Consider the following 12239-nt stretch of genomic DNA (forward strand, 5'->3'; position numbering starts at 1 on the left):
GCCAACACCAAAGCTCCACAGCCTGCAGGGTTGTGTGAGGAAAGGAGCAAGGCCAACACCAAAGCTCCACAGCCTGCAGGGTTGTGTGAGGAAAGGAGCAAGGCCAACACCAAAGCTCCACAGCCTGCAGGGTTGTGTGAGGAAAGGAGCAAGGCCAACACCACAGCTCCACAGCCTGCAGGGTTGTGTGAGGAAAGGAGCAAGGCCAACACCACAGCTCCAGACCCTACAATGTGTCATAAGGAAAGGAGCAATACAGAATTAACCAGGCTGGAAAATGACCTTTGAGAGCATCAAGTCCAACCTATCACCCAGCACCATCTAATGAACTAAACCATGGCACTGAGTGCCTCATCCAGGCTCTTCCTAAACACCTCCAGGGATGGTGACTCCACCACCTCCCTGGGCAGCACATCCCAATGGCCAATCTCTCTTGCTGGGAAGAATTTCTTCCTAACATCCAGCCTGAACCTCCCCTGGCACAGCTTGAGACTGTGTCCTCTTGTTCTAGTGCTGATGGCATGGAAGAAGAGACCAACCCCCACCTGGCTGCAACCTCCCTTCAGGGAGTTGGAGAGAGCAAGAAGGTCTCCTCTGAGCCTCCTCACTGGAGCAATGGCACCAAGCTGAATCAGGTTTCAAAGCTTTCTTGACCCCAACTCTGGTTCTCCTGCCCCTCCACTCTGCCCTGGTGAGGCCACATCTGGAATACTGTGCCCAGTTCTGGGCCCCTCAATTCAAGAACAGCCTCAGGAACTGCTTGAGAGAGTCCAGCAGAGAGCCACGAAGATGATTAAGGGAGTGGAACATCTTCCTTATGAGGAGAGGCTGAGGGAGCTGAGGGCTCTGTAGCTTGGAGAGGAGGAGCCTGAAGGTGACCTCATTGCTGGTGATAAAGCTGTGCAGGGTGATGCCCAGAGGCTGGAGCCAGGCTCTGCTGGGTGATGCCCAATGCCAGCACCAGGGGCAGTGGTGGAAGCTGAGGCAGAGGAAGTTCCATGGAAACAGGAAGAAGAGTTTTTCCCTGGGAGGTGACAGAACAGTGGAGCAGGCTGCCCAGGGTGGTTGTGGAGTGTCCCTCTCTGGAGATATTCAAGACCCACCTGGATGTGCTCCTGTGTGATCTTCTACTCTGGGTGACCTTGCTCTGGCAAAGGGGTTGGACTGGATGATCTCTCAAGGTCCCTTCCAGCCCCTAACATTCTGTGATTCTGTGACTCCTAAGCAGCATGAAAACTACCCAAAACTTGTTCTCACCCTGCACATGTCTTCAGCTTCTCTAGAATGTTCAGATTTCCACCCAAAAAGATCACTGAGTCCAACCATTCTCTAACTCTGCCAAGTCTGGTGCCAAACCACCTCCCCTCAGCACCACATCTCTGCCTCTCTGAAACACCTCCAAGGATGGGCATTCAACCACCAGCTTGGGGAGCCTCTTCCAGTGTTTGTGAACCCCTTCAGGGAACAAGTTCCTTCTGTTGCCCAACCTAAACCTTCCCTGGGGCAACCTGAGGCCATTTCCTCTTCTCCTGTCACTTGTGACTAGGGAGAAGAGACCAACACTAAGCTCTGTTGTTGGCCACGATGGCCACTTCAAGAACCCAAGGAGTCTACAGAGCAGCTTTATAAGGAGCCAGCTGAGGTGGGGGCCCTCTCTCTCAACAACTAACAGTGCTGTGAAACTATGGAAGCTGAGGGACACCTTCCCTTCTGACCAGAAGAGGTAATACTCCTATGTCCCAGGGCCTCAGGCCTACCACAATAACCAGAAAAGTGTGGAGGCAGAGGGGTGTCTGAAACCAAGGAGCCCCTAAATGAGATGAATGATGCTGGGAGCCAAAGCCAGCAGGTTTCCAAGCCTTTCACAGCTGCAGCAGCAGTTTTCTCACAAGCAGCAGGCAAGGAGTTGAGTACTTACTGCTATAGTCACCATATCCATAGTAGTTGTTGTAACCAGTGTAGTCGTAGCCTCCATAGCCGCCGTACCCTTGGCTGTTGTAGCCATAGTTCCCATACCCTTGATTCCAGTAGTTGCTGTAGCCCTGGTTCCAGTTTTGGCTGGGGCCTGCAACACAGCATGCCAAAAGTGAGAGCTGCAGGAGACTGGTATTAGGAGTTAGAATGAGCATTAACCAGGTTGGAGATCATCGAGCCCAACCTCTCACCCAGCACCATCTGATCAACTCCACCATGGCACCAAGTGCCTCATCCAGGCTCTTCCTAAACACCTTCAGGGATGGTGACTCCACCACCTCCCTGAGCAACACATCCCAATGGCCAATCTCCCTTGCTGGGAAGAACCTCTTCCTAACATCCAGCCTGAACCTCCCCTGGCACAGCTTGAGACTGTGTCCTCTTGTTCTGGTGCTGGTTGCCTGGGAGAAGAGACCAACCCCCACCTGGCTCCAACCTCCCTGCAGTGAGTTGGAGAGAGCAAGAAGGTCTCCCCTGAGCCTCCTCTTCTCCAGGCTAAGCAACCCCAGCTCCCTCAGCCTCTCCTCACAGGGCTGTGCTCCAGACCCCTCCCCAGCCTCATTGCCCTTCTCTGGACATGTTCAAGAGTCTCAATGTCCTTCTTAACCTGAGGAGCCCAGAACTGGACACAGGACTCAAGCTGTGGCCTCAGCAGTGCTGAGCACAGGGCACAAGGACCTCCCTGCTCCTGCTGGCCACACTCCTCCTGATCCAGGCCAGGATGCCACTGGCCTTCTTGGCCACCTGGGCACACTGCTGGCTCATGCTCAGCCTACTCTCAACCACTGCACTCCAGCAAGCCCCTCAGCTCCCAGCAGGGTGGCAGTGCAAGCTTACCTCCACCTCTCCCTCGAGCTCTTCCAACAAATCCTCCCCGGCTCCCCCACTGCTGCTGCTGCTGGTACTGCTCCTTTGACATGGCTACTTTGATTTCACACTGCACAGAAAGGTCAAGGCAGATCCCATTAGCCAAGGTCTGGCCCACAAACCACTCTTAAACTTACAGGACAGTAAGCAGAAAACAGGATTGGGTGACCCTGCTGCTCCCCTTAGGAGGGGGGGGAAATAAAGAGGTACCTTCTGCTCTCCAACTTGAGAACAGTTAGCCACTGGTGACACAAAACATTTCCTGCCAGTGTAACTCATTGTGGAGAGAATGCAGGGTTCTTTCTATGCCTGTTTGCCCTTTGAAGCAGACCTCTGAGGTCAATTTAGCTGAAAAACTGAAATCAAACCTGAGTTACAGAGTATGAATCACAGGACTGTTTCAGTGGGAAGAGACCCTTTAAGCTCACCCAGTCCAACCAGTCTCTATCTCTACCCAGGCTGGGGCTAAACCATGGCCCTCAGCACTGCATCAATGCCTCTCTCTGAAACACCTCCAGGGATGGGCATTCAACCACCTCCTTGGGCAGCCTGTGCCAGGCTTAGAGAACCCTTTCAGTCCAGTAGTTTCTTCCAATGCCCAACCCAACCCTCCCCTGATGCAACCTGAGGCCATTTCCTCTCATCCCAGCACTTGCTAGTGGGGAGAAGAGACCAACTCCCACCTAGCTCCAACCTCCTCTCAGGGAGTTGTGGAGGGCAACTCTACAAGTTGCAGAGAGTAAGACCAACTCAGCTCTGTTCTCAAGCTTCCATGCCACCTATCAGTCCAAAAAAGAAGATACCATCTACAGTCTGAGGTTTTGCCACTAGGTTTAATTTCATCCAGCTCTCTGCAATGAGCTTGACTTCCCATTTGACTTCTGGAAGCACTCTGACATAACTGGACACGGTGCTTAAAGCAGGAAGCATTTCCATTGTTAAACACAGGAAGATCAACCTCCCAGGAGAAGATGGTGCAGCCTGATGCTGTGGATCAGCGACACAGCCCCCTGACTACACTGCTGGAGAAGGCAGGGGGCTTCCCAATGAGCCCAGCCCTCTGCCCACTGGGGGTGCAGTGCAAAACCTCCCCAAAGCTCAGGAGTTAAGATGACAGCAACCTGTTCTTAGCCCCTTAATGCCTGTCTGGGAGGTCTAATGCTTACAGGAGTTTCCAGCCTCTTATCCCCACCCAGCTGCAACCAGCCATGCAATCCCCTGGTTCAGTTTCTCCAGGGCAAACTCCACCTACTTTACTAAGCCCAACGTTGTGGTATTTCTTCTCCATGATTTTCTTCACTGGCTCCTCCTCCTTGAAAGTAATGAAGCAAAACCCACGCCTCTTGTTGGTTTTGTTGTCCATGGGGAGCTCTATTGACTCAACCTAGGAGAACACCAGAGATTTTAGCTCCTGTCCTGCCATCCATGCTGCTTAAGAACACGTTTCCAACGGGTTGGATTTGTTAACTGACATTGTTCAGGCTTGAATGTGATGGTGGGCCTCCTTCACAGTGCTTGCCATCACTGGGAACCAATCACCACCAGCATCACAAACACCAGGAGGAGTGTTACAGTCTCACAGCATCACCAAGGTTGGAAGAGACCTCAAAGATCATCGAGTCCAACCTGGCACCACAGACCTCATGACTAAACCATGGCTCCAAGTGCCACATCCAATCCCCTCCTGAACACCTCCAGGGATGGGGACTCCACCACCTCCCTGGGCAGCACATTCCAATGGCTAACAACTCTCTCTGGGAAGAACTTTCTCCTCACCTCCAGCCTAAACCTCCCCTGGCACAGCTTGAGACTGTGTCCTCTTGTTCTGGTGCTGGGTGCCTGGGAGAAGAGACCAACCCCCACCTGGCTACAACCTCCCTGCAGGGAGTTGGAGAGAGCAAGAAGGTCTCCCCTGAGCCTCCTCTTCTCCAAGCTGAACACCCCCAGCTCCCTCAGGCTCTCCTCACAGGGCTGTACCCCAGACCCCTCCCCAGCCTCATTGCCCTTCTCTGGACACTTTGAGGAGTCTCAATGTCCTTCTTAAATTGAGAGGCCTAGAACTGGACACAGGACTCAAGGTGTGGCCTAACCAGTGCTGAGTGCCCATCTGTCCAGCCTGTCAAGGTCCCTCTGGAGAGCCCTTCTACCCTCTAACATGCAGCACAAGACTTCAGCACAGGCAAGTCAAAAGCCTCTAGTGCAGAGTGAGCTGTAAGATGGCAGGTGATTGACATCCATGTTCCCTGACACAGAGCTGTCATCACCTGGTGCTGGTGACGTCTGAGAAAGGGCTGCAGTGATGGTTTAGAATTGCCCAATCATTCTGGTTGGAAAAGAACTCCAACATCATCAGGTCCAAGCACCATGGCCACTAAACCTTGTCCCCAAGTGCCATGGCCACACCTTTCTGGAACACCTCCAGCCATGGGGACTCCACCACCTCCCTGGGCAACCTCTGCCAATCCCTGACCACTCTGGCAGCAAAGAAATTGTTCCTCATCTCCAACCTAACCCTCCCCTGGCACAATTTCAGGTCACTTGCTCTTGTCCCTGATGCTAGGGAAAAGAAACCAGCCCCCACGTGGCTCCAGCCTCCTTGCAGGGAGCTGTAGAGAGCAATGAGGTCTCCCCTCAGCCTCCTCTTCTCCACACTAAACAACCCCATGTCCCTCAGCTGCTCTTCCCCAGCCCTGTTCTCCAGATCCTTCACCAGCTTCACTGCTCTCCTCTGGACACACTCTAGCACCTCAATGTCTTCCTTGGAGTGAGGGACCCAACTCTGAATTCAGTGCTCGAGGTGTGGCCTCACCAGTGCCAAGCACAGGGCCATGATCACTTCCCTGGTCTTACTGACCACACTACTGCTGATCCAGGCCAGCCTGCTGATGGCCTTCTTGGCCAGCTGGACATACCCTGGCTCATCTTCCTTGGTCTGTCAACCACCACCCCCAAGGCCTTTCCTGCTGGGCAGTTTCCAGCCACTCTGCCCACAGCCTGGAGCGTTCATGGGGTTGTTGTGACCAAAGTGCAGGACCCAGCACTTGGCCTTGTTGAACCTCAATACAACTGACCTCAGCCTATCCATCTAGCCAGCCTGTCCACATCCCTCCTGCCCTCCAGCAGATCTATGCTCCCTCTCAGTTTGGTGTCATCTGCAAACTTACTGGAGGTGAAGATACCCTCAGAGGATTGCCCAGATCACTGACACAGACATGAAAGAGAAGTGGCCCCAGCACTGAGCCCTGGGGAACACCACTTGTGCCTGGCCACCAACTGGATTTAGCTCCATTCCCCACCACTCCTGGGGCCTGGCCATCCAGCCATGGATGGCCATGGACACTGGGCCATTAAGCTTACAGGGGCATCCAGGCCCACTGCATTTGGGGGGGGGGGGAGGGGGGGGGAAGGGCTGCTTTTCTTTCACTCAATTTGTGAAGACAGAACAAGCTCTACAAGAACAAGTAGTTCAGCTCACCACATACCTCACCAAAACCTCCAAAATATTCCCTTATTTTCTCCTCAGGTGTGTCTGGAGATAAGCCCCCAACAAAAATCTTTTTCACAGGTTCTTTTGTTTTCATGGCTTTGGCTCTTTTGGGATCAATGACCTTTCCATTCAGCTTGTGTTCTTTCTGGTCCATGACCTGTGGGGAATTCAAACAGGATCTTACTCACAGCTCAAACAAAATGCTTCCCTGCTGTTTTAAGCAAGACCCAGCTGGTTTCTGCTTCATTTCTGTGAATGCCATCACTTCAGTTTCGATGCTGTGATTACAGCAATGATCTGCTGCCCCAAACCCAAACAGCTCCATTGTTTTGATCCCACTGAGAACTCTATCCAAGCCTTCCAAGTGTCACCTGGAGGCCAGCAGCAGCCAAGAGAAGTGAGAGTGTAGCTCTCAAAAAGCATTCCACAGGCCCACCCTCAAACCTCCCCTGGTTTAAGAGCTGGGTGACACTTTAAGGTGCCACCAAAGGTCAGTGAAGATGAAAGCTTTTCAGTGTGCTGTGCAAACAGCATTTTAGAAATGCTAAGTTACTTTTTGCTTGGCTAAACCCCCAAATCTGTCAAAGCCACTGGCTCCTCTCTAGGGGTCCAGGTAGCAGCTCTGGGATGCAGAGACTGGAAGCTCTTTGGCTGCACTCAGAGTGGCAGGCAGCAGACATTTCTGTACAGTATGTTTAAAGTGCTCAGCTTGCAGAACACTCCCTGTAAGCACCCAAAGCCAGACTCTGGGAATCACAGGCTCACAGGATGTTAGGGGTTGGAAGGGACCTCTGGAGATCACCCAGTCCAACCCCCCTGACAAAGCAGGACCATAGAATCCAGCACAGGTCACACAGGAATGCATCCAGATGGGGCTTGAAAGTCTCCAGAGAAGGAGGTTCCACAACCTCTCTGGGCAGCCTGCTCCAGAGCTCTGTGAGCCTCACAGTGAAGAAGTTCCTCCTCATGTTGAGGTGGAACCTCCTGTGGTGTAGTCGCCGCTGGTCCCTGGCCACTGCACCACGACTGAGACAGCTGGGGTATAAAACTGGAGGTAATTCAATAAGCACCTTCAGTCTCTTCTATTCCAGAATCCCCTGGCACAGACCCTGTGCAAGGCAAGCATGCAGGCAGCCACCAGAGCTCTGCTCTGCTCAGAGCAGGGCTCTGCCTCCCTGCACCTCAGCAGTACCTTATCCACGCTCTCTGACTCCTTGAAGAGCACGAAGCCGAAGCCTCTCGACCTCCCTGTGATGGGATCCAGCTTCAGAGTGCAGTCTACCACTTCACCAAACTTGGAGAAGTAGTCCTTCAGGTCTTTCTTGGTGGTGTCCCAGCTAAGGCCACCAATAAACATTTTCCTGTTGAGACAAGAAGGTTCAGCTGTTAACGAACTGTCTTGCCCAAAGCACTCTGCTCTGAAGCTTTACCCAGCAGAGTCTGGTCAGGGGCACTGTGCACACAGCCTTCCACTTCCCACTTTTCCAACCCCCACCCCCACCCCCCTTTTAAGATCTTTTCCTCCCCTTTTTGGAACTTGCTTAACTGATCCTGGCCAGAGCAGATGAAGATTTACATGTGCACAAAAAGCTGTGCACCACCTTCTGCCACAGCTGCTTACTCTGCTACCCCACGAAGCTACAACGACTGGCAAGGAGATGCTTTACTGCCTCCTTGTGCCTCCACCACTCCTGACCCTCCACAGGCTTCGTGCCATGTGGTCACCTGTGGGGCCTGCCTGTGAAACAAACACAGGCACAACAGATTCATGAGGCAGTGCAGGTAAACAGAAGCATACTCTGGACCCCACGTGTCAGTAAACTAACACAAAGAAAGGAAGTTCAGTCAAGCCCCCTGCCCCGGAAAGCAGCCAAAGAGCAAAGTACTGGATGGTCAAAATGTACCTTTCCTCCCCAAAACATGGCATTATAAACACCTGGCATCACCCAAGACAACAGTGGGAATGCCATCCCAGCATACTACATACAGGACCAGTGCTGCTGAGCAAAGGTACACAGCAGGCAGTGCTGATCATGACTTCCACTGGAAGCTTGGAGTCAAATCAGGAGCATCCCATCGCACTGCAAGCCTCACACACACAAATATTAATCATCAGCCTGTGTCCCAACAGGAGACACATCAGGACTTGACAAGTGAGGGGATTCTGCCCCTCTGCTCTGCTGAGACTCTGCCTGCAGCACTGCCTCCAGGTCCGGTCCTCCAGCACAAGGACATGGAACTGTTGGGAGAGGCTCCAGAGGAGGCCATGGAGATGATCAGAGGGCTGGAGAAGCTCCCCTGTGGGGACAGGCTGGGAGAGTTGGGGCTGTTCAGCCTGGAGAGGAGAAGGCTCCAGGGAGACCTCAGAGCAACCTTCCAGTACCTGAAGGGGCTCCAGGAGAGCTGGGGAGGGACTCTGGACAAGGGCTGGGAGTGCCAGGATGAGGAACAATGGCTCTGAGCTGGGAGAGGGGAGACTGAGAGTGGAGATGAGGAAGGAATTCTTTTGGGCTGGAGGATGAAGAGGTGAAGAACAACCCTGCAGACAAGAAGTTGGGAGTGCTGGTGGGTGAAAAGCTGGACATGAGCTGGCAGGGTGTGCTCACAGGCCAGAGCCAGCTCTGCCCTGGGCTGATGCTCACCAGCACGGGTAGCAGGGGCAGGGAAGGGATTCTGCCCCTCTGCTAAGACCCCACCTGCAGTGCTGGAGTCCTCAGCACAGGAGAGGCAGGGACCTGTTGGAGTAAGGCCAGAGGAGGGACCCAAAAATGATCTGAAGAATGAAACACCTCTCCTGTGAAGAAAGGCTGAGGAAGTTGAGGTTGTTCAGCCTCCAGAAGGTTCCACAGAGACCTTCTGGTGGCCTTTCAGCTCTTACAGGGGTCAGTAAGAAACCTGGGGACAGACCTCTTAGCAGGGCCTGCTGTGGTATGGCAGGGGTGATGGGGTTAAACCAAAAGATGGAGGTTGAGAGTAGCTAGAAGGAAGGCAATTTTTACAATGAGGGTGGTGAAACAAGAGGATTTCTCAAGACACAAGCTGCCCAGAGAGATGGTAGAAGCCCCATTCCTGGAACCATTCCAGGAAAGGTTAGACAGGGCTCTGAGCAACCTGATCTAGTTAAACAATGTCCCTCCACAGCACAGGGGTTTGGACTTGAGGAGCTTTAAATGTCCCTTCCAACCCAAACCATTCTATGAAACAGTCCTCTGAAGGGTTTTTCTACCCACTGCAGGTGTGAGCCCAGGCACAAAGTGCCACATGTGGACAAACTACAGCTCCACTGCAAAATTGAGGCCAGAACCAGCCCACAACACTAAAGGTGAGCATGATAGTTAAGCTGCAATGTCACCCTGCTGTCACCAGCTTGTAAAGTGGGGCCAGGGAGGGGATTCTCCCCCTCTACTCCACTCTGCAGAGACCACACCTGGAGCACTGGGTCCAGTTCTCTGTGCCAGGAAGGCTCTGGAGGTGCTGGAAGGTGTCCAGAGAAGGGCCAGGAGGAGGAGCAGAGGGCTGGAGCTGCTCTGAGCACAGCCTGAGAGAGTTGGGGTTGTGCAGGCTGCAGAGGAGAAGGCTCCCAGGAGACCTTCTGGTGGCCTCCCAGGAGCTGCAGGGGGCTGCAAGAGAGCTGGGGAGGGACTTTGGAGGGTGCCAAGGAGGGATAGGACTGGGGGAAAACTAGAAGTGGATTGATTCAGATTGGCTGCGAGGAAGAAGTTGCTGCCCAGGAGGGTGGTGAGAGCCTGGCCCAGCCTGCCCAGGGAGGTGGTGGAAGCCTCCTGGCTGGAGGTGTTTGCAGCCAGGCTGGAGGTGGCTGTGAGCAACCTGTTGTAGTGTGAGGTGGCCATGGCCATGGCAGGGGGGTTGGAACTGGCTGAGCCTTGAGGTCCCTTCCAACCCTGACAATTCCATGATTCTATGTACAACTTCCCAAGCCACAGGCTGGCTGGTCTAAGCCACACCAGCACAAACAGCTCTCTGGGAAAGCTTCTACACTTCAGAGTGAACAGAGCACAGACATCACCATGCCTAGTGGCTGTGGCCCTCCTCCAGCAGGCAAGCCAGGAAGCTGCTTGGCAGTTGCCAACAAGTAGATTTCTCTAGTCCACACATTCTCACTGGGGTGATCTGAGGGTATGAGAACCTGCAGAGTTCTTCCCACTGTCTCCAACTCCTAATCCAAAGGAAACACCAACATCCACACACACAAAGCAGCTACCAAAGATGTGCTGGTTTCCCCCTACTACCAAGAGGGCTGTCAGAACACTGTTTCTTGCACAGCCACAAGAATTGACAGGTCAAAACCCAACTGGGCTAAACTACAAGTCAGTGTATACCACATATAATCACTGCCCAACATCATGTCGCTCTCTAGGCTGTGGTGCCTTAAATGCTTCCTCATGACGACCCTTTAAGAGGTTTGTATTCACAAGCAAAACATAAAACAAGTATGCAAACAGCAGCAACAAAACCATTCTGTTTCCCCTAACCCTAGCAAAAGGCTCCAAAAGAGGTTCCTGTTCTCTCTCCCTGCTCTCAGCACCATCCCTGGTGATCACAGGGAGGCTTGGATGGCAAGCCTCTACAAGACAAATAGCTTGGTGTTGCTTCAGTCTGTTTCCTGCCTCGAGCAAAACCAGACCTGCATCTTCAGTTTCTCACTGGCCAGACAGGGGACAGCACACAGCAGCAGCCTGCCCTGGAACCGAATTCGTGATGCATGGATTTCACCTGCTGCATGACAGCAACGCTGCTTCATGCCAAGCATCAGGGCAGAGACCTTTCAGAAGATGAAAAGCTGTCTTCACGCTGGAGCTGCCGCCTAAAGCAAGCAGTGTCCCCATGCAACGCGTTCCAGGAGAAAGGAGGAACAGCCTGCGGTGGGAAGGAGCCCAGGCGCCTCTCAGCAGCACCCAGCTGACACATCGGTTGTGTTTGCAACACGAGGCGCCGGCAACCCCAAGGCTCAGCCGCATCGAGCTGCAGCCTGTAACGCTCGCAGGAAGCACAACCTCAGCGGCGGCTAGGCTCACACCACACCAGGAGACCTCCCGAGGAGACAGATGCACCCCTCAGCACCAGCCACCTCCGACTGCACCGCGGGACGGGGGCCGAGGAGGGGCAGGAAACTTTCCGCGCTCCTCGGCAGCATCTCCAACTCCGCGGCAGGGCTGCTCTCGCTCCTCTCCAAAGCGCCCCGGGGCGCGGCGTCCTCGCCGAGCCCCTGCACCGCCGAGGAGGCAGCCCGCTGCCGCCCCAGCCGCGCGTTGCCAGCGCAGGCCAGCGGGACCCCGGGGCTGCAGCCGGCCGCTCGGCTCTCCCGCCAGCGCTGCCGCGCCGCCGGAGCCTCTGCCCCGCTCCTCCCTCCCGCCCCACAGCCGCGGGCACACAGAGGGCGGAGGTGCCCGCGCAGCGCCGCCCGCCCGAGCTCCGCCGGCGGCCCGCCCCCGCCGGCCCGGCCCGGTACGTGACGTCGCCGCGGCGCCAAGTAAACAAACAGGGCTGCAAGCGGGGCCGGGCCGAGGGGCGACGACCCCTCCGCCCACCCGAGCAGGACGGCGCCAGGGAGACCAAAGTCGCGGGGCGTCCCGCGCTGCCCCCCGCCGCTCACCCCTCGTCTTCCTCGTTCTTGCTGGCGTCGATCTTGGCTCCCTCCGACTCGGCGCCACCGCCGCCGCCGCCGCTGCTGCCGCCGCCTCCCCCGCCGGCGCCCCCCGCCCCAACCCCCGTCAGCCCCTCGGGCTGCTCCGCCGACTCCGCCGAGCTGCCTCCGGCGCCGGCCGCCGAGTCCATGGCGAACTGCTGCTCCGACATGGCGCCGCTGCGGCTGCCCCGCGCCGGCCGGCCGGCGAACCGCCCGCGCAGCCGCCGCCGCCGCCGCCCCCGGCCCCGCTGCCGCTTCCCCGCC

The 12239-nt window shown here is 55.2% G+C and overlaps 1 protein-coding gene across 4 annotated transcripts in view; it reads right to left on the bottom strand.

Annotated features, from left to right (window-relative positions):
• The window catches only part of HNRNPD (heterogeneous nuclear ribonucleoprotein D), a 16044-nt gene extending 3805 nt beyond the window's left edge, over positions 1 to 12239 (bottom strand). For all 4 annotated transcript variants that reach the window (XM_054172706.1, XM_054172707.1, XM_054172705.1 and 1 more), the window contains exons 1-6: positions 11943 to 12239; positions 7521 to 7689; positions 6324 to 6485; positions 4094 to 4225; positions 2812 to 2911; positions 1919 to 2065 (exon numbers count right to left, since the gene is read on the bottom strand). In XM_054172706.1, the coding sequence (XP_054028681.1) occupies positions 1919 to 2065; positions 2812 to 2911; positions 4094 to 4225; positions 6324 to 6485; positions 7521 to 7689; positions 11943 to 12145 (913 nt within the window). In that variant the 5' untranslated portion in view covers positions 12146 to 12239. The remainder of the gene's footprint in view (positions 1 to 1918; positions 2066 to 2811; positions 2912 to 4093; positions 4226 to 6323; positions 6486 to 7520; positions 7690 to 11942) is intronic.

Source organism: Dryobates pubescens, chromosome 24 (assembly GCF_014839835.1).
Source record: "Dryobates pubescens isolate bDryPub1 chromosome 24, bDryPub1.pri, whole genome shotgun sequence".
NCBI classification, from domain to species: domain Eukaryota; kingdom Metazoa; phylum Chordata; class Aves; order Piciformes; family Picidae; genus Dryobates; species Dryobates pubescens.